Source organism: Bos grunniens, chromosome 7 (genome assembly GCF_055505025.1).
Source record: "Bos grunniens cultivar Pamir isolate PY7600 chromosome 7, Bosgru_T2T1.0, whole genome shotgun sequence".
Taxonomy (NCBI): domain Eukaryota; kingdom Metazoa; phylum Chordata; class Mammalia; order Artiodactyla; family Bovidae; genus Bos; species Bos grunniens.
The window spans coordinates 80,424,142-80,444,534 of NC_141171.1; the positions used below are offsets into that span (position 1 = coordinate 80,424,142).

Sequence of the window (20,393 nt, forward strand, 5' to 3'; positions counted from 1 at the left end):
CTAGTTCTTCCAAATCACTTTCACTGACTTCATGAAATCCTGCATCGTTTAGAATATTAGTTATTTCCCCTTCAGATGCCGCACACTATACTTGCATCGCTTTGTCAACATCCAATTAACCCAGTAGGTTGCTGACTTGAAATGTTAAGGTCTGTGCTGGACACGGATGTTAAATGGGGAGTGATATTGGAGTAGGCACTGATTTTATAAGTGCTCAGTTCATGGGTTAAATGTTCAGATCATGATGACTCTTGCTTCCCAAATTGGTCTTCTGCATAACCTGCCCTGTGCTGTGCTCCATCACGTCCGACTCTTTGCAACCCCATGGACTGTAGCCTCCCAGGCTCTTCTGCCCATGAAATTTCCCAGGTGAGAATACAGGAGTGGGTTGCCATTTCCTCCTCCAGGGGATCTTCCCGACCCAGGAATCAAACGCACATCTCTTGTGTCTCTTGTATTGGCAGGCTGATTCTTTATTACTGAGCCACCTGAGGAGCCCCTCTGTGTACAGATATTGAGATAATACCCAGTTTCTCACGATTAAGAGTGTGGGCTGTGGAGTCAGAGCACTTCTATTTTTTTTTAAGGGGGGGTGCTGTGCCACGTGACATGTAGGATCTTAGTTCTCCGACAAGGAATTGAACGTGTGCTCTCTGCAGTGGAGCACAGAGGCTTAACCACTGGATTGCCAGGGACATGCCCAGCATTTGGGTTAAAATCTCAGTATTTATTGGTACAATTTGTGTGACCCTTGACAAGATCATCATCAGAGTCTCAGTTTTTCCCACCTATGTAAAAAGGACAATGTTATAACCCCTAACTCATAGGGTTTTTAATGAAGATGAAACAAGACAGTTAAGGTAAGGAGCTTGGTTTAGTGCCTGGAGTTTACTGTAGGTGTTGCTATTATTACCGAGTACTGATGTTCATGATTTTCAGCAGAATTTTTTTACTCACCTGTGGCTGAGTTTTCCCATGGAGCTGCATGCAGTTCACAATGTTAGTGACACTCCACATCCAAGTCCAGGGTCTAACGTAAACAAGGTTACAGCAGGAAGGAGAACCACCTCAAGGTTGGGAACAAGAGTATTGCCAGCATTCAGGACTCTGGCATGAGAGACTACCCCAACAGCACCTTGGCAGGGAGAAATAACTGACCCATCTCTTAATAGAATCCCATGGCCAAGGGAGGCACACACCTTCGGGAGCCTTGGACCTGAAGGCTTGGATGCCACCACCCTGACTCTCCAGTTCCCTTCCTGAAATTAATCAGGTGCCTTGTGTCTGATGTAAGAAGCAGAAAGGAAAAGGGCATGGGAAGGACAACTTCTAGTAGACTGATACCAGCAGGGCTCCAGTTAGGCTAGGCATCTGTGTTTTGGAGGCGCAGAAACACTGCAAAGAGGCAGCACACACCTTGCATGCCATGGGCATGCCCGGAATCCTTGTCGTGAGAATCAACATACCCAGAATGCACTGAAATTCCTCCTGTTTTGCTCTGAGCAAAGGAATTCAGCTGGCTTCAAAGGGCTTCATTTTCCCATTGTTGAGAAACCTGTGTGGCAAGTTAGAATGGTTAAAAAGCTGGGGACCTCCCAAGGCCTAAGTTTGCTGTGCTTTTCCAGTGACTGTTCCATAAATTGGTGGTGGTTTAGAAGTGATTGCCAAACGCGCCTTATTTTTTTAATGTGACAATGGATGGTGAGTCCCTGTAAAAGGATTTTAGAGGTGCCGTGTGGTTAAGTCAGGCACTATGTCTCTCCTGGCCCCAGATGCTTTTCCTTTGACTTGGGGGCACTGGCCACACATTCTAAATGTTCATGGGAGTCCCAGGGCAGTGGTGATAGGGAGTGGAGATGTAGGGTAAGAGGTACTGTGCAGAGTGCTTGGATCTGTGACACTGGGCTTATGTTCAGAGTGCTCCTTCCTTTCCTGATGGGGTCCTCTGAAATCACCCCCAGGCACTGGTCATTACCCCCAACCCCCTGGACCAGCCCCTGAGTGACAAGGGTCCTCCCCAAGGCCCAAGGCCAAGTCCTCCCCAGGTCAGATGGCAGCTTTGGAGCCCTGGGCTGAGCGCTGTTTCCTGGGACCTGGGTTGCAGAGAGTTCTTGATTTAGCAGGTTTGAGCCACACTCCCTCTGGGGCAGACTCCAGGGGAGAAGCAGTTCCACGGGGACTGCTTATTCAGCCTACCATGTTGGGGTCCCTTCCCAACTTCCCATTTGCCTCCCCCAGTGCCCACCCTTGTCTTGCCTGGAGAGGGAGCCTGGACTTGAGTGCCCTGGATTCCAGGGTCTCCATATACCTTTTGTTGAGATGCTGCTGCTGAGATAAAGGTCCTATGAAGTCCTTGCTCACTCTCTTGGGACCTGTTTGTGGATCCCCTGCTAAAGTGGACCTAAAAACCCCCTTTTTGCCATTCTGTCATTTTGTGGCCTAATTTGAACATAGGCTTCATTTTCCCAAGTACACCCTCCACTTAAGCATCAAGGCAGGACAGAGGAATCCGCATGGGACTCATTTCATTTATTAGCCTGGGTGAAATCTGATGGCGATTTTTCAGTAAAGTCATTGCCAAGCAAAATCAGTCCCCAGATCAAATCCCTATATATGCATAGTCATCATACACTCCAGCCTCACTCTGTGTGCTGTCCACTGGGGATATTGCAGCGGTCTGAACTGTCCTGGTGCCTGCCCTTGGGGAGGTCACCACCTCCAGGGGAACACTCTGAGTCACTGGAAGTCAGGCTGGGATCTAACCTGGTCTGGAGGGTCAGAGGAGTGATGTTCAGGCAGTGGTGACTTAAGCATTCAACACACCTCTCACCAGAGAGTCTTGAGTGCCTGCTGTATCCAGGCACGGTGCAGACACACGGCAAGCCTGAGCTCCTTTATGCTCATGAGCGAGGTCCACCTGTTGCCACATGGGACAGGCAAGCAGTGCTGTGATGAAGGGATGGGTGCCAGGCACACTCAGGACTGCAGGGCTGGTCCTGAGCAAAAGGGATGTGACTGAGCTGTTGGGATGGGGTGGGGGGAAGGGTGCTGCTCAGGGAGACCCAAGCCATCACAGTCACCCCCTCTTCTGTCTTCCTGCCAAGGAGGGGCACGTCCCCAGGATGTTTGCAGGCTTTATTCCGCCTGGGCACTTACCCAGGCTCCTTTAATCCACGGCCGGATGGGAAGAGCTGCTGGCACTGCTGGCAGAGGGAAGGGCCTAGCAGCTTTGTCCCTCTCGTGGAGCACACCTCTCAGCAAGTTCCGGGGTGGGGTGGGAGCTTGGCTGGGAGCACAGGCCAGCCTTTATCCCACCTCGACATCAGATGGCCAAAGGAGAGCGTCGCCGACTTGCCAGCCGGGGGTGACAGCCATCACAAACAAGGACTTCTCCAAGGAGGAAACAGCAGAGGCTCCCCCCGGAGAGCTGGGCACCGGGAGGATGGAGGAGGAGTTGTCTGGTAAGGGTCCACTTGGAAAACACAAAGAAAGAAATGACCCACTCAGGAAAGGGCCCTTCCTGAAGGTGGCCTGGAAGGAATCTGGTTGGGAGAGGGGCTGGGGGTGACTAGTCCCCAGACTTCAGTTTGGATTCTTTGCTTGGGGATGTGGGAAGGAATTTCTTTCCTGGTGGAAGGTAGTCTGAAAATTCTGAGTAGTCTGAAAATTCTAACTGCTTTCTATATGTCAGACCTAATGACCAGTATGACAAACCCAGACAGCGTATTGAAAAGCAGAAACATCACTTTGCCAACAAAGGTCTGTATAGTCAAAGCTATGGTTTTTCCAGTAGTCATGTACAAATGTGAGAGTTGGACTATAAAGAAGGCTGAGCACTGAAGAATTGATGTTTTCAAACTGTGGTGCTGGAGAAGACTCTTGAGAGTCCCTTGGATAGCAAAGAGATCAAACCAGTCAATCCTAAAGGAAATCAACCCTGAATATTTATTGGAAGGACTGATGCTGAAGCTAAGTCTTCAATACTTTGGCCACCTGATGCAAACAGCTGACTCATTGGAAAAAACCCTGATGCTGGGAAAGATTGAAGGCAGGAGGAGAAGGGGATGACAGAGGATGAGATGGTTGGATGGCATTATCGACTCAGTGGACATGAGTTTGAGCAAACTCCACAGGGAAGCCTGGCATGCTGCAGTCTATGGGATTGCAAAGAGTCGGACACGACTGAGCGACTGCCCAGTATTATATACTCTGTGTCCTGTGAGCCTCCCAGTCCCCCCATGAGGGGGGACTACTCTTATCCCCATTTCACAGAGAAAACTGAGGCATGGAGAGGCTAACAGACATGCCCTGAGTTCTAAGACTGGTGACTGGAGCAATGAGCTGGCTCCTCCTCTCAGTTCTACCATCAAGTGACCATAGCCAAGTCACTTTCACTCCCTCTGCGTTGTTTTCCCCTTCTCCACAGTGAGAGCCCCAGACATGATGCTTTCTAAAAGGCCTTTTGCTCCTGAGGCCCCATGGCTGTCACAGGGATCTGCAGAGTCATTCATTCACAGGCGGGTGCTCTTAGGCGCCTAGGTTTCTGGCACCCCTGCCCAGGTCTTCCCATGCACACCTGTTTCTGAGCCAGCCTCCTGAATGCCCCTTCTGTGTACAGCATCTCCTACCTTACAAACCTAGGGAGGTGTTTTGCTTTTTTTTTTTTTAATATGTATTTGGCTGCACCAGGTCTTAGTTAGCTGTGGCATGTGGGATCCAGTTCCCTGACCAGGGGTCTAAGCTGGGCCTCCTGCACTGGGAGAACAGAGTCTTAGCCACTGGACCACCAGGGAAGTCCCTAGGGAGGGTATACTTTTTGTTTTGTTTGCTTTGGTTTTAAATGTTTTCCAACATGAAGCTCAAAACCCCCTTTTCCTCTTTTCCATAAAAGCTTGCTGCCTCCCATCCCACTCTGCCAAGCAGCCTTGCCTCCAGCACAGGCCTATAGGCAGGCATTACCAGCCCTCTAAGAGTTACTGAGTGCCTGGCATAGGACGTGCCTAAAGTCACACAGTCTGTGGATGGTGGCTCCAAGCTGGGATTTACCTCCTGGTCTGCTGTTACAAATATGACAGGTGCTCAAGGAATGCGACTTTCTCCTCCCCACCCCCCACCCACCCCCATTGCATTTAACTGGCTATTCTTTCCTTTGCTTCTGTTTGCAGACAGAAGGCAGAGCAGGGAGTGGGGTTGACAACCTCTGACCCACTGGGCCAGGCTCTCCCAAACCCTCCTGCTTTTGGAAGAGTTGGTCTGGACCAGGAGCTCCACCAGCCCTAACTCAGTGACCAGAAGCATCCTCCCTAGTGCCTTTGCTTCCTCAAAGCAGTGCTCAACATTTCACCTGCAGAAAGGACACGGGCCCCATCTTGCAAGGCCCTCCAAATGTCAGCTCTCCACCTGTGCTGCTTAATACCTGCTTTTCCAGGTCGATCTTCCAGGAGGTGGTGGCCCTCAGCCATGTTGGACATTAAATACTATAGGGGTAGATTGGGGATGTACTGGGAAGATTCAGGAGAAGAGGCTGTCAGCTCCAAGGCTCCGGTACTGCCGTCAAGACTTGGGTTCTCTCTGTCTCCTGACTGCACTTGCTACCCTCTTGACTTCCTTATCAGTTTCCACATAACGGGCTTCTAGGATTCAAGACAAGTACAAAAAGAATCTTTTTCCTTCATGGCTCAGACAGAAGTCCTGGGATCTAATCATACTGGCTCATACAGGAGGGTCACTTGCCTCTGAACCAGGAGTCAACATTCAGGGGCATAGAATGGAGTTTGGTCAGGCCCACATCAAATGTCTATCTCTAGAGCTCGGCTGAAATCAACTCCCCAACAAAGTACACGGACTAAGAATCCTAGAGAGGTGATTTCCTCAGGAAATTTGCAATACACCCACTAAAAAGGCAGAAATGGGTGCCTGGTGGTAAAGCTCCAACTGTCTTCCATGCCTTCCCCTGGGGGTCCCCAGGACCTGGTCCATAAGGAGGCTGCCTACATGGGCCAGATGGGCACCTGGACAGAAGTTGAGAGTTCTCTTCTGGACTGACTTTCCCACGTCCCCTGATCCCTCCTTTCCAGCAAATGCTCTCCTCTCATCCACTCAAAGATGAATCATCTCTGGCCAAGGACAGGACAGGAGGTAGGGGAGTAGAGGAGAGCCTGTAATTATGATCATTCATTCATCCATTCACTCATTCTTCTGCCCATTGGATTTCTCAACTATTTGCTCAACACATGTTTGTTAACATCTAAGACGTCTCAGGCACCAAGTTAAATCGGGGTTTCTCAAACTACAGTCGTTAGCCTGCTGTCTTTCTAGTTTGTCGTTCAGACATAGGTGTGCTCTCTTCACAGTTTCCCACTTCTCAGTTGTTGGCAAAAGCCAATAGAAGCAAAGTTATGTTATCAGTCCCTAGCTGATAGGTTTGAACCTGTATTTGATCTCTTTCTTAAAAGGGAAGCTTGCCAGGTATTGGAGTTGTTGAAGACATTGTATCACCAGACTGAGACTCTATCTTTTAAAAATTTTTACTTTGGCCACCTCATACAAAGAGTTGACTCATTGGAAAAGACTCTGATGCTGGGAGGGATTGGGGGCAGGAGGAGAAGGGGACGACAGAGGATGAGATGGCTGGATGGCATCACTGACTCGATGGACGTGAGTCTGGGTGAACTCCGGGAGTTGGTGATGGACAGGGAGGCCTGGTGTGCTGCGATTCATGGGGTCGCAAAGAGTCGGACACGACTGAGTGACTGATCTGATCTGATAGGTGCTTTACAATATTGTGTTAGCTTCTACTGTACAGCAAAATGAATCAACTATACATATACGAATATCTCCTCTTTTTTAGATTTACTTCCCATTTAGGTTACCACCAAGCATTGAATAGAGTTTCCTGAGCTATACAGTAGGTTCCCATTAGTTATCTACTTTATATGTAGTAGTATATATATGTCGATCCCAATCTCCCAGTTCATCCCACCCACCCCCTTCCCCACCTTGGTATCTGTAAATTTGTTCTCTGTAAATTAGCTCACCTGTACCATTTTTCTAGATTGCACGCGTAAGTGACACTATATGATTCTTGTTTTTCTCTTCCTGACTTACTTCACTCTGTATGACAGTCTCTAGGTCCATCCATGTCTCTGCAAATGACACTGGTTTTTTTTTCTTTTTTATGGCTGAGTAATATTCCATTGTCTTCTTTATCCATTCCTCTGTCGATGGACATTTAGGTCACTTCCATGTCCTGGTTATTGTCAATAGTGCTGCAGTGAACACTGGAATGCATGTATCTTTTTAAATTGTTTTTTTCTCAGAGTATATGCCCTGGAAGGAGATTGCTGAATCATATGGTAGCTCTTTGAGGCTCTATTCTAGATCAGTTCTGGAAAACTGAAAGGGGATTGAGAAGGAGTTCACCTTCTCACTGAAAGAGCCGTTGCCTAGTCCTGCCTTTTATGTGTGCATATAACACTGTCCTGTGTGCTACCGAAAAGCCTCGTGTACACGTGGGAAAAGTGCAATACTGGTGGAATTCAGAAAGGAATCCAATGCAAACTTTGCCTTGAAGCAAATTCCAGTCTAGTGGGAGAGAGGGCAGGCACAAATCGAAGTGCTCCAAGGCAGGACGTGACAGAAGGAGGGGTTCAGATGAAGTGCTGTGGGAGCTGAGAAGAGGGTGTGCCCCTAGGAGTCTGGGGAGGATTCTGACCCCCAGAGAAGTGGGCAGGACATCGCAGGCAGAGGGGGGGCAGGGGCTGGAGAGCAGCACGGGGCTCACCCACAGGCGTGCTATGCCCATGCCCAGTGCCACCTGCCCAGTCGTGTGTCCTGTTTACGTTTGTCCTGATCCTAACGGTGGTGTTTATCAGCTCTCCCCTCACAGCTGAGACCAGGCTGTCTGCCCAGTGACTTGCTCTTTCCCTGCACGCTGTCCCCCAGGACACCCGGGCTTGCTCCACGGTCTCTGCCCAGGCGTTCTGGAGGGGCCGCTGGTACAGCTAAAGGAGCCCCTGTGGATTCGGAACCCTCAGCTGTGCCTTCCCAGGGCCCCTCTGTCCCGTGCATTGGCGGTCATCCGAGTACCTACCTCGGAGGCTAGCTGGCAGTGTAAAATGAGACAATGCACACAAAGCGCTGAGCACACGGTCTGGCACAGGCAAGCACTCAATAAACACTAACCAACATGGTTTGAAAAATAACATTCCAGATGCACTTACAGTGGAGACAGTTGGCCTCCCATTCCCATTGCTTCCTGACTCTGGGACCCTAAGCAAGATAACCTCCTTGAGTCTCAGCTTCATCATCTGAAAAATGGGATATTCGCCCAGCCACTGAAATAACATTTATTTCAGAGAACCACACAGTATCTCTTGGCAGATATTTTCTTTGACCAGGCCTTACCTGGGTTTTGGGTTTATCTGGTGATTGCTTAAGTATCACTCATTGAGCAGCTTGATTCCTGAGTCTTCCAGACTTTTTTTTTTTCTCATTGTCAAAATAACTTTGCAAGGTATTCATAATTTTACTCCCTGATTTACTCATTGGTATTATGAGCATAGAACCTGCTGGCCTGGATTCAGCTCTGCTGCTTTCCAGCTGTAGAACCTCAAGTAACTGGCTCTAGGTCTTCATACCTCAACTTCCATCTAAAATACAGACAATAATCCTTAATGACACCAAATAGTATCTTCTCACTGGATTGCTGGGAGAATTAAACTGAGCTCGCACTTGGAGCTCATAGGTCAACACCTGCCAGACAGATATGCTGTATAAGTGAGAACTGTTGTTATTATAGAGGTGACCTTACTTACCAGCGAATCAGTGAGTAAACTTACACTTGAATCCGGGCCTGTGGGCTCTGACAGCCACGCCCCATCCATTCCGTCAGCAGCCTCGCTCCCATGTGGAAACCCTTCTGAGTGTTTTGGGCGCTTATAGAGGGCTCAGGGCAGCCCCCTCTGAGCAGCCTCTCACCCCTGGGGCACCCAAAGCATTCACCTCTGCGGGAATGCTCACCTCCCTCTCCTGCCTTTCCTCCTCCTCCCTGGGCTTCCCTAGAGCAGCCCCGTGACCAGCCTGGCTCTTCCTTCTAGAATTTTCTTCCAGACCCTAAGGTAGGTCTTGCACTTTGCAGGTGAACTTCTTAAGTAAAGAGACAAGATGCTATTGATGTGCAAACACGCGACAGCCTTGTTCTTGGCATCACTCTGCTCTGACCTTGCTCCATCTTTCCACCCCGAAGAATTAGGCCTGCTGCACCTCCCTGTGGAAGCCTCCTGGCCAGGGGGCTGTTCCTCCTTAGCGGTATGCCCTCGGGCCAACCTCAGCCCCTCTCGAGACCTTTGTTTCCTCTGCTGCGCTTGCCTGTCTCATTGTGGAGGCTGAAGATCTACTTTGTTATTTACTTGTGCCTACTCCAAGTGCTGCCCTTCAGGACCCAGGCTACTTCCTGCTTCCTTTTGGGAACCTCCTTGGAGCTGCCAGCCCTCGGGGCTCTTCTTTCTTTGAATCCTGTGGCCCCTTTCATGAAAGTTTCATTTTAAACAATGTCTTCATTGTTTTCATGCCTTCGTATATATTATTGTGCGTGAATGAACATTTGTGTTTATTTCCAGCTAGTTCTAAGTTCATATCCCTGGAGGAGGGCATGGCAACCCGCTGTAGTATTATTGTCTGGAGAATCCCATGGACAGAGGAGCCCAAGGGGCTACAGCCCATGGGGTCACAAAGAGTCGGACATGACTGAAGCGGCTTAGCACAACATACCCGTAAGGTCATATACAGTATTCAGTGCTGGGCACATAATAACTGTGTAAAAGAAATTTGTTCATTAGTTTAGGCTCCTCCAAAAGCTAATGTGTTTTCTTCTGTTTCTCAATATCAATACCATCGAGGAGACATAAGTCAGGGTTCATTGTTGAATCCTTTTACATTGGTTTGCTTGTTCTCTAGGGAAAAGTAACATTTCAACTATTTCGATAAATTTCTGAAATATATTTTAGCTTGTGTACTCAGTTACTCAGTCGTGTCAGGCTCCTTGCGACCCCATTGACTATAGCCCCAGGTGGCAATAGAGGTAAAGAACCTGCGTGCCAGTGCAGGAGGCATAAGAGACATGGGTTCGATCCTTGGGTCAGAAAGATCCCTTGGAGAAGGAAATGGCAACCTGCTCCAGTATTCTTGACTGGAGAATCCCATGGACAGAAGAGCCTGGTGAGCTACCGTCCATGGGGTTGCAAAGAGTTGGGCAGGACTGAAGCGAATTAGCATGCACACATGCACGCAGACTATAGCCCACCGGGCTCCTCTGTCCATGGAATTTTCTAGGCAAGAAGGCTAGAGTTCGTTGCCACTTCCTACCCCAGGGTATCTTCCCAACTCAGGGATCAAACCCGCCTCTCTTGCATTGACAGGCGAATTCTTTACCACTGTACCACCTGGGAAGCCCTACTTTAAAAAAACAAAAAAAAACAAAAAACCTTTCCTCCATCCTATGAGAGCCCAGGGTGTGCCCAACATGAGCAGTAGGTACAAAATAAATCACAATTCCTGAAGTTTATAGGACCCTCAGGTATTCATCATGGACCCAGTTCAAGGATCTGACTTCTGCCAGTCCACAGAGAGATGTTTTCAGAGGCCCATGTCATCCCCTCCATCAGTGAGTTTCACCCTCACGGACTGTTCTGGCCCTGTCAGTTCAAAGCCTTCTCAGGAGGGTTCTCAGGGCCTGTTCTTGGGAATTTCCAGTTTGCTATGGGCTGTGCAAGGACACTGAGGTTCATGGGTAAACCTATAACACCCTGGAGTGGGGCCATGGACTCTGCAGGAGTCCCGGTGCTGGCTTGGTAGGTGTTGGGCTCAGGGACTGTGCCTCTGGAGGGAGGGTAAAGGAAAACAAAGACAAAAAAATAAACTCGAAACCTTTCCCCTTGGGGAGAAAGGAATACTCACAAGTCCTCTGTCTCATTCATTCAGCAGACAATAGGGCCGTCAGCTAACTCTCTGCTCCACCTTAGAGAGCCAATGGTGAGCATAGACTGGCTCCGTGGAAAGGGACAGACAGACAGACAGTCAACAAGGCTGCCTGGAGAGGCGTCTTAGAGATGGTGTTGTGGCTGAAAGCTGATGGACAGAAGGCAACAGCCGTGCAAACGGTGGGCAGACTGTGGACAGGGACAGGCAGTGGCATCCTGGGCAGAGGGCGCTGCGTGAGCCGAGGCTGAGAGGCGGGAATTAGGCTGTTGAGTTCTGGGAACTGAATGAGACTGGAGAGATAGGCAGGGGGCTGGGCCACAGCCAAAGTTAGGGTTTCTTTCTAGTTTGGGTGGGCAGACTTTGAAGGGATTGAAGCAGTAGATGGACAAGGTTGGACTTACTTGGAGTTTTCTGTGGAGTGAGGGGTGAGCAGGAAGGGGCAGTAGAAGAACTGAGGAAGCCGACAGCTGGAGTGAGGAATGGGGACTGCAGTGTAGGAAGGGCAGCAGCAGGGGGTGGGTGGGGAGCTAAGGGCCAGAGGAAAGAGGGACAGCAAGAAGGTGATAGTTTCCTTGGAGACCCCAAAGAGAACAAACGGGCGTGATCTGGGGGCTTTCGGAAATGCAGCTGCTGAAGGTCTAGGTCATGGACTGTGAAAGCTCAAAACTCAAGGATGAGTGTCCCCATCCGTGTAAGAAGGGAAGGAGCCTGGTTCTTCCGCTGGTGCGTGTGCGCGTGTGTGTGAAGACACTTCAGTTGTACCCAACTCTTTGAGACCCTGCCAGCCTCCTCTGTCCATGGGATTCTCCAGGCAAGAATACGGATTATTTCTCATCTGAGCCAGCAGGGAAGCCCTCTTCCACCGATACTAGACCCAAATATGTTCTTTTTCCACCATGAAATCTTGCCACATGATTTCTACTGATCAGACTTGTTAAATAGCTAAAAAAGCATATTTCTTGGAAGGCTTCACTCAGGAGAAAAAGTAGAGAGAAGCGATGGAGTGCATACTTCATGAGCCCTGTTCTGTGCAGAATGGTGGGGAGCCAGCTGTGTGCAGCCCACAGAGGTGAAGAGTCTGGCACCAGATCTCACAACTGGGGACCCAAGCCTCTGTGGTCCCCAAACCCCTGCCCGCTCCCCTGACCTAATTAAGGCTCTGGGCCACTCTGTGTTGCTGTCTGTGGGAAAGTAGCTGAAGTGCTTGAGTATCAGGCAAGGGTCTTCTAAGTCAGCTGATGGGAACATTCCCAGGCCACCCCCCACCTCTGACCTGGGGAGTGTGTGCAGTGATGGAGTCAGCAGAGGCTCCTGAATAACCAACCCTCAGAGACAATCCACAAGGGTTGTTTCCACCCTCGAGGGTCACCTCCTTCTCCCAGGACTTCTGAGCAGAGCCCTCCAAGGCCTGCATGTGTCGGGGGCAATTCCGCTTCTGCATGGTGATGATCACGCTAATGAAAGTGACACAGGAGTAGGAGACGAGCCCCCTCAGTTACCCAGTGGGTAATCCACTACCCGGAAGCAGGAGAATTGGCCGTTGCCACACATCTCCAGTTACCAGCTGGGAACGAGCGGAGGGAGCCGTCGCGACAGTTCAGGGTGGATGGGACTGAGCGGTGGGCCAGGTCCAGTCCTGGCACAAACCAGGGTCTTGGGAGCCCTGTCGATTGAGGAGCGTCTCTGAGTATTGGTTTGCTCCTTCGTAAAGTGGGGGAATAGTCAAGATAGTAACGATGCTGCTTTTGTGATGGTTATTTGAGAATCATCTAGGGTCAAGAATGCAAAGGCACTCTGAGGACCTGCTCACAAATTCCTTTGTTGAGTCAAGCCTGACTTGGAACCTGGTGAACCTCACTCTGAACCCTGCGGGGAATTCCCAGGAACCATTTCTCTCTTCGTTTGCTCTTTTGTAAGTACATTTATTCATTCAGTGAACATTCACTCACTGTCTACTCATGTAAGATGCTGAGGTTACGGCGACGAGTAAGTCACCGCTCAGATCCTCATGAAACTTCTGGAAGTGGTGGATACATAAACAGATAACAGAAATACATATATTGTTTAAAAAGGAGTGGGGAGTGGGGAAGGGAGGGAAAGAGGGTGGAAGGAAGGAAAGAGTGTTCTGGGCAGAAGGAACAGCGATGACAAAGGCACGGATCACATGAAATAGCGTGCAGTTTGCACTGAGTGATCTGGGAGTTGTGTCCTTACCAGCAGCAGCAGGAAGCTGCTACCATTTTTCCCTAGGCCAGAACATTCTGGGGGCAGAGAGACTGGGGTGAGGGTTGTTTTAACAGCCCCTGCTGCTGGGTATTCTAACCATGGTCTTATCACAGGCTGTGGTCTGATCTCTATCAACTTTCTTTTCGACACACAAAATATTCCAAGCCGCCCCCTGTTTATTATGCTCTACTAGGAAATGGCAACCCACTCCAGTGTTCTTGCCTGGAGAATCCCAGGGACGGGGGAGCCTGGTGGGCTGCCGTCTGTGGGGTCGCACAGAGTCGGACTCGACTGAAGCGACTCAGCAGCAGCAGCCCTCCTCCAACAACACTTCATTTGGGGTGATTGGTAATGGTTCGGTTTTTTTCCAAAGTTCTTCATACCCACGTGTTGGCAGGGAGAGTATCTAGTAATGATTTTCCCATATCCTCAGGGCCCTTTCACATCAGTCTCTAGACAAGCTCCCAGGCTGGTCCCTTCTGGTCCCTCCGGCTTTAGAGAGGAGACCCAGGAGGCAGCCTCTGTTTCTCTCCTGGCAGATGGACCAGGGCTGTGCTGGGGTGTCTCACTGGCTTCCATGCTGCTTCATGGCCCCACTTCTTTTTTAAAAACATTTATTTGGCTGTGCCAGGTCTTAGTTATGGCATATGGGATCTAGTTCCCTGACCAGGGGTCGAACCGGGGCCCCTGCATTGGGAGTGCAGAAAAGTGACCCTGCTTCACGCAGGAATCACAAAACTACTGTTTATGCTTGTCTTCTTCGTTCACTATTTTAGTGCTTTCCTATACTCTGAACTTGTCTATAAGAGGAAAATTAGGATTCATTTTCAAATGACTTTTTTTTTATGAAGAGGGAATAAGAGGTTCTGGATAGCAGGGCTGAAAAATATACTTGGTGGTTTAGGGGTTTTTGCCTTATTCCTGGCTATGAAAGCAGCCAAAACAAATCAACAAACCCCCCAACCCAAACCCCATCCCCACCAGTGAAAGGCAAACACTCAACATTTTGGCATTTTTCCTTATGGTCATTTTCCTCTTTAGTTGCAGGCAGGTAAGGTTATGCTGCAGGCACAGTTTTGTATCCTGCTTTTTAACTTTCTTTTCAATTCTGTACTATAAGCCTTCTCCCTTTTATCATTCAAAGTGCTTCCTGAGCATATATTTCAAACAGTTACTTGAATGATTATAACCAAAATTTTCTACCTGTTCATTCCCTACAGATATTGAGGCTGTGCACATTTTTTCCCTCGTATGATAACTAATGTTGCCTTAAACATCTTTGAGTGTAAATCTTCCCACCTGGGTCGGGTCAGAACAGCAGCTGGTCACTGGAGCGTTTGTGCAGTTGTCTTTAAGACAGTGGGTTAAGTTTGTAAGTTTTTAAGAGGCCCCTTGTCTTTTAGGAACTGGGTGCTTCTGACTGCTCCTGTCCTTTGTCACCCGTGACTTCTGCTCCTGGGTTGTCTAAACTTTTAGAAGTTTGTCTAAAAACTTTGACCGAAAAGTTGTTCTCTTTATCTTCCCCAGACAACCACCCCTTCTCTCATAGCCTCACCCACAGCGTTCCTAATATCCATTCCTAATATTTGTAGCCAGGGCAAAAATAGCCCCCTAATTTTCCCTTCTTACCAGACTTTATAGTTTAAAGCTATAGAGGGTAGTTTTCAATTCCATGGTATTTAAAAAACTCCCCTTCTGTCCTCCCAATTATGTAGAGTCACTATCTCCACTCACCTTCTGAGTCATAGTTAAGTCCTGAATCCAAATTCTCAGTCATTCTCTTAACATCTCTCTCTAAGGCTCCATGTACTCATCTGTACCATGGGAGATCATCATGGGAACCACTTAACTGGATTGCTATCAGAATTGAATGACAAGTAGCACATGTAAATGGCAACCCACTCCAGTGTTCTTGCCTGGAGAATCCCAGGGACGGGGGAGCCTGGTGGCTGCCATCTATGGGGTCACACAGAGTCGGACACGACTGAAGTGACTTAGCAGCAGCAGCAGCACATGTAAAGTACTGTGTGTTAGTATTCTTTAAAAGCTTTGACTTGCTACAAGGTCAAAACAGGAGCATGTAAATCATCTCTGAGATGCTAGATTTTTGTGACAAAATGGTACCATGAAATGTCAAACCTGGAAGGATCAGTTGAAATGGAGCTCATATCCCTGGTTTCATTGATGGGGAAGCTGAAGCCCACAGAGGGGAAGGGACTTGTTCAAGGTCTCCTGCATGGGTATAAGGTATGAGAACACAGTACTACTTCTATGGTCAGGCAGCAGGAGGGGGCTGATGGCTTCAGAGCCCAGATAGAGCCCTTCCACCAAGCCTGGGGGACTCCTCCTTTATGTCCAGACCTTGGGTGGGCTCAGTGTGATGCGCAACTAATTGTCCAGATCCCACCCGTTGCCTCCTGAGTCCCCGAATCAACCCCAGAGCAGCTGGGAAGCTTGTGAAGTATTAGAAACACTGTATGCATTATCTCTTGCTCTGCACAGGTGATCGCCTATGACTCACTCCCCATGCCTATGTGCTTATGTGACCACACACACACACACACACCCCTCTTGGGCCAATTGGAAATTCATATATTCTCCCCTGGCATGGGAGCTGAAGGTGTCTGCCAACCTGTGGGTTTCTTTTCCATGTGGTTCACCATCTGGAGTAGCCACCTGGCCTCCTTGTGGAGGACACGTGTGTGTGTGTGTGTGTGTGTGTGTGTGTGTGTGTGTGTACGCGCGCGTGCGCGCACACGCGCACACACTCACTCAGCGCCCGTGTCCCAGGGCCAGGGTATTGTGTCCCCTCTTTGTGCTTGAACGGCTGAATGAACAAGAGCAAGAGAACAGTAGCACAGAGGACGGTGCCCCGAAGTCATCCTGGCAGCATGAATGAATAATTCATATTGTATCTGCTGCTTTCCAAGGCTTCCCAAAATAGCTATTTTAATTGCTTATTTGTTTCACTGCTGACTTTAATTCAGCCGCCTTCAGCTCTGAAGGCACCTTCCTCCTCTGGTGTTTAACGCTGACTTGCAGGTAGGGCTTCCCTTCAGGGAACAAGGGTTTATATTCTTCTTTAGAAAGAAACGATGGGAGGAAAACATAAACCCTTCCAGTTGTACTTTTCAGAGGTGAAAACCATTTTCTTTTCAACTCCCGTGCAGAGCTCCTTTGTAATCAGTCACCGTAGGCCTCTGCCGTCTTGGAGAATAAAGAAATAGCAGTCAGGTGGACAGGCGAGGCGAGCTTCTGGGCTGGGTCCACCGGCCACTGTGATGCCGTCAGCAAACACTCGGGTATCTGCAGGTTCTGAGATCCTTAGACGTGGCCAGGCTATGCCGCCGTGTGCTTCCCCAGCCGCAGCATCTAGGGAAGGCATTAGGAAGGCCCTGCCTACTTGCATGAATAACCTGGGGCCTGCCCTGCTTCTACAGCCCATAGAACAGTAGGGAGTCCAATGCCGTGTCTTCTGCGGGGCTCTGGCACGATTCCTTCAGTGTGAAATGCATGGCTCAGCTTTGAAAGAGCTTCTGCTGGTGGTCCTAAGGGAATGAGAAGGGGAATTGGGAGATTGCAATTGGTGTGTGTACACTGCTATGTATAAAATAGATACCTAGTGAGAACCTACTGTACAGCACAGAGAACTCTAGCTAGTGTTCTGGTGACCTCAGTGGGAAGGAATTTAAAAAAAAAAAGAGGGGTTAACCTAGACAGCATATTAAAAAGCAGAGACATAACTTTGCCAACAAAGGTCCATCTAGTCAAGGCTATGGTTTTTCCAGTGGTCGTGTATGGATGTGAGAGTTGGCCTGTGAAGAAAGCTGAGCGCCCAAGAATTGATGCTTTTGAACTGTGGTATTGGAGAAGACTCTTGAGAGTCCCTTGGACTGCAAGGAGATCCAACCAGTCCATTCTAAAGGAGATCAGTCCTGGGTGTTCTTTGGAAGGAATGATGCTAAAGCTAAAACTCCAGTACTCTGGCCACCTCATGCGAAGAGTTGACTCATTGGAAAAGACTCTGATGCTGGGAGGGATTGGGGGCAGGAGGAGAAGGGGACGACAGAGGATGAGATGGCTGGATAGCATCACCAACTCAATGGATGTGAGTTTGAGTGAACTCCGGGAGTTGGTGATGGACAGGGAGGCCTGGCATGCTGCAATTCATGGGGTCGCAAAGAGTCGGACACGACTGAGCGACTGAACTGAACTGACTGATATGTGTACGCGTGACTGATTCACTTTGCTGTCTAACTAACACAACATTGTAAAGCGACTATGTGCTGTGTCTTTTGCTCAGTCAGTCGTGTCTGACTTTGTGACCCATGGACTGTAGCCCACCAGGCTCCTCTGTCCATGGGATTCTCCAGGCAAGAATACTGGAGTAGATTGCCATTTCCTCCTCTAGGAGATCTTCCCAACCCAGGGATCAAACCCATATCTCATGTGGCTCCTGAATTGGCAGGCAGATTCATTACCACTGAGCCATTATACACCAAAAAAAATTTCACTAAAAAAAGTGACGAGTAAAGTTTCTGAAACTATAAGATAGGGGATGTTGTACACTAGTGGGTCCTGAGTAGGGTGCTGGGACCAGAAGCATCATTATCCCCTGGGAGCTAGTTGGAAATGCAGATTCTCAGTGCATCCCAGATTCAGAAACTCTGGGTCACAGCTCTCTATGAAGCTCTGTGTGAGTTAACAAGCGCTCACTCTCCAGGGGATTGTGTTGCAGCTCAAGGCTGAGGATCACTGCTGTATACACAAGGGGGTGTCAGAAGGAGTGTTCAGAGAACAAGTGCATATGAACCAGGGGATCGAGGAGAGTCAGAAAACCTGGGTGCCAGGAGAAACCATTCCTCTGTGGCTGTGTGACCTTGGACCAGTCCTCAGGTCACAGTGTTAGAAACCCAGTACTGAAAGGTCCCTTAGTGATCAGTCACTGTGTCATCACCTCATGATGGGAATGGAGTGAGGAAGGGACTTGGCCACAGTCACTCGGTGGCAGAGCTGAGACTTGAAGCCAGTTAGATTTGCCCCTTGACAAACTGAGTGTCCCAGGATGTACCAGCTTGCCCCGCTATGCCTCAGTTTCCACATCTGTAAAATGGAGCTGATAATAGTACTTAGATTATTTTAAACACGATAATATGTAGCATCAAAACATCAAATATGGGATTTTCTTGTATTTTTTTTTCTTACAACAGTTTTGAGGAATTATTAAAGCACACTAACTTGTATGTATTTAAAGAGTGCAATTTGATGACTTTTGACAGGCACACATACATCCGTGAGCCTGTTTTCACAATCAGTATAACAACTATTCCCATCACGCCCAAAACTTTCTTTGTGCCTTTAACCCCTCTCTCCCTCTATCCATCCCCAGGCAACTACTGATCTGCTTTCTGTCCTTATAGGTTGGTTTGTATTTTCCAGAATTTTACATACATGGAATTGTACAGAATAGTCTCTTTCCCCTGCTGGTTTCTTTTGCCCAATATGTTTCTGAGATTCATCTGTGTTATTGTTTGTGCTAATAGTTTGTTCCTTTTTATTGCTGAGTAATATTCCAGTGTACACATGTACTGATCTATGTATCTATTCCCCTCTTGATGGACATTTGGACTGTTTCCAGCTTGGGGTTATTAACACTAATCAATTTAGCACTGATTTTAAGATGTACCATTATTTATCTTAGTGAAGAAAGGAAAAATGCTGCCATTTAAATTATGACCCAATGTTTTAAAATTAACTAGAATGTTTATTTCATACTTCTCAAATCTTTCAGATTTTTTTAAAACTCACATACTGCTTTTTTCATACAAAAATAAAAAGGAATACCTAAAAAAAGGTAAAACTCGAGTGTTCCTAATACATTTTCTCACTTTGAATCAAATTCTTTGGAGTCATTTTTTAACTCAGAATCATTGATGTCTGTCCTTCTAATATCCTCGTCCTTGATGCCCTTGAGCATTGGTGATACAGCCTTGTTATAGGACCCACAGAGCAGCTCAAAGGCTCTGGTGCTGGGCTCTGTGGCTAGCATGGCAATTATGCAGAGGGAGCCTCCCTTGCACGCCTGCTTTGGGAATGTTGCTAAACATGTCTGTTCACTGCCTCCTCCACCCTTCCCCACAACCATGTGGTTCCTAGGGGTTAAAAGTGCTCCACTATTGTCTCTGGGATTTCATCCCAAGCCCGTGACACCTTTGATGTCTGTGCACACGTGGGCAGTGACAGCTCCATCAGGACCACAGCCTGGTTGATACTGTTGAAAGATGTCAGCAGTGCTCACACACATCCCAGTCTCAGAGATGCTACAAGGTATTTTAAAATGTGCAGCTTAGAATCATTGAGACAGAGTCTGTGTGTGGGATCCGGAACTGTGCCTGTACTTTGTAAACACTCGGGGAGATTTAGCTTATATTACCGTTATTACATGACACTGAAACATCAGTTTCCTGGTGGTCAAGTAAGGGTGGCTCTATCTGCCTCACAGAAATGTTGTGAAGATAAAGGGCTTGATTTCTTTCACTTAGAACCCATGGTCCAGTAAGATGTTTTGTTTCATCGCAACCTCACAATGCCCTTGACTTTGAGGACTGGCAAGATAAAGGGGGCCTTAGAAACATGACATTTCAACTCCTTTGTTTTGTAGATGGGAAGCCCAGAGAGGGTCGGTGCCTTGCCTAAGGGCCTGGTTCATCTAGTGGCCACGTCAGGATTGAAACCCAGATCCCCTTCCAATGCTCTGCCTAAACTGTGTAGTCACGGAATGAGCCACAGATCAGGATCCCAGAGAAGCCTTCATGGCCATTTCCATTTCTGGAAGGACCAGCTCCTCAGGCTGCATGGCTGGGGTGAGGGTCAGAACTCAAGGAACAGGAATGGCCAGATTCCAGGGAAGGGTGGTGGTGGCCTCTGTCCTTCCGAGCTGGAAGCTCCTGGATAGACCAGCACCAGGGAGGACCCCTTGGACAGCCAGTTCTTGAGACTAGAAAGGGGCAAAGCTGGGGGTCGCTGCCCTCAGGAGCCTACATTCATAAAGGAGGAGCTCTTGTGGTTTCCCTGGCAAGGGTGAATACGGTTTGATCCCTAGTCAGGGAATAAGATCTTGCAAAAAATTTAAAAACAAATCAAAATGGAAGAGCTCTGCATGCCTGCCCAGCATCACATGCCAAGGG

The 20,393-nt window shown here is 48.5% G+C and overlaps 1 protein-coding gene across 3 annotated transcripts in view; it reads left to right on the forward strand.

Annotated features, from left to right (window-relative positions):
- WWC1 (WW and C2 domain containing 1) overlaps window positions 1-20,393 on the forward strand; it is a 157,498-nt gene that overhangs the window by 47,761 nt on the left and 89,344 nt on the right. Inside the window, exon 2 of one of the 3 annotated variants that reach the window (XM_086412785.1) lies at window positions 12,744-12,892. The exons of the other annotated variants lie outside the window; for them this stretch is intronic. Within the exon in view, the coding sequence (XP_086268911.1) occupies window positions 12,762-12,892 (131 nt within the window). The 5' untranslated portion in view covers window positions 12,744-12,761. The remainder of the gene's footprint in view (window positions 1-12,743; window positions 12,893-20,393) is intronic. 3 annotated transcript variants of the gene reach the window in all.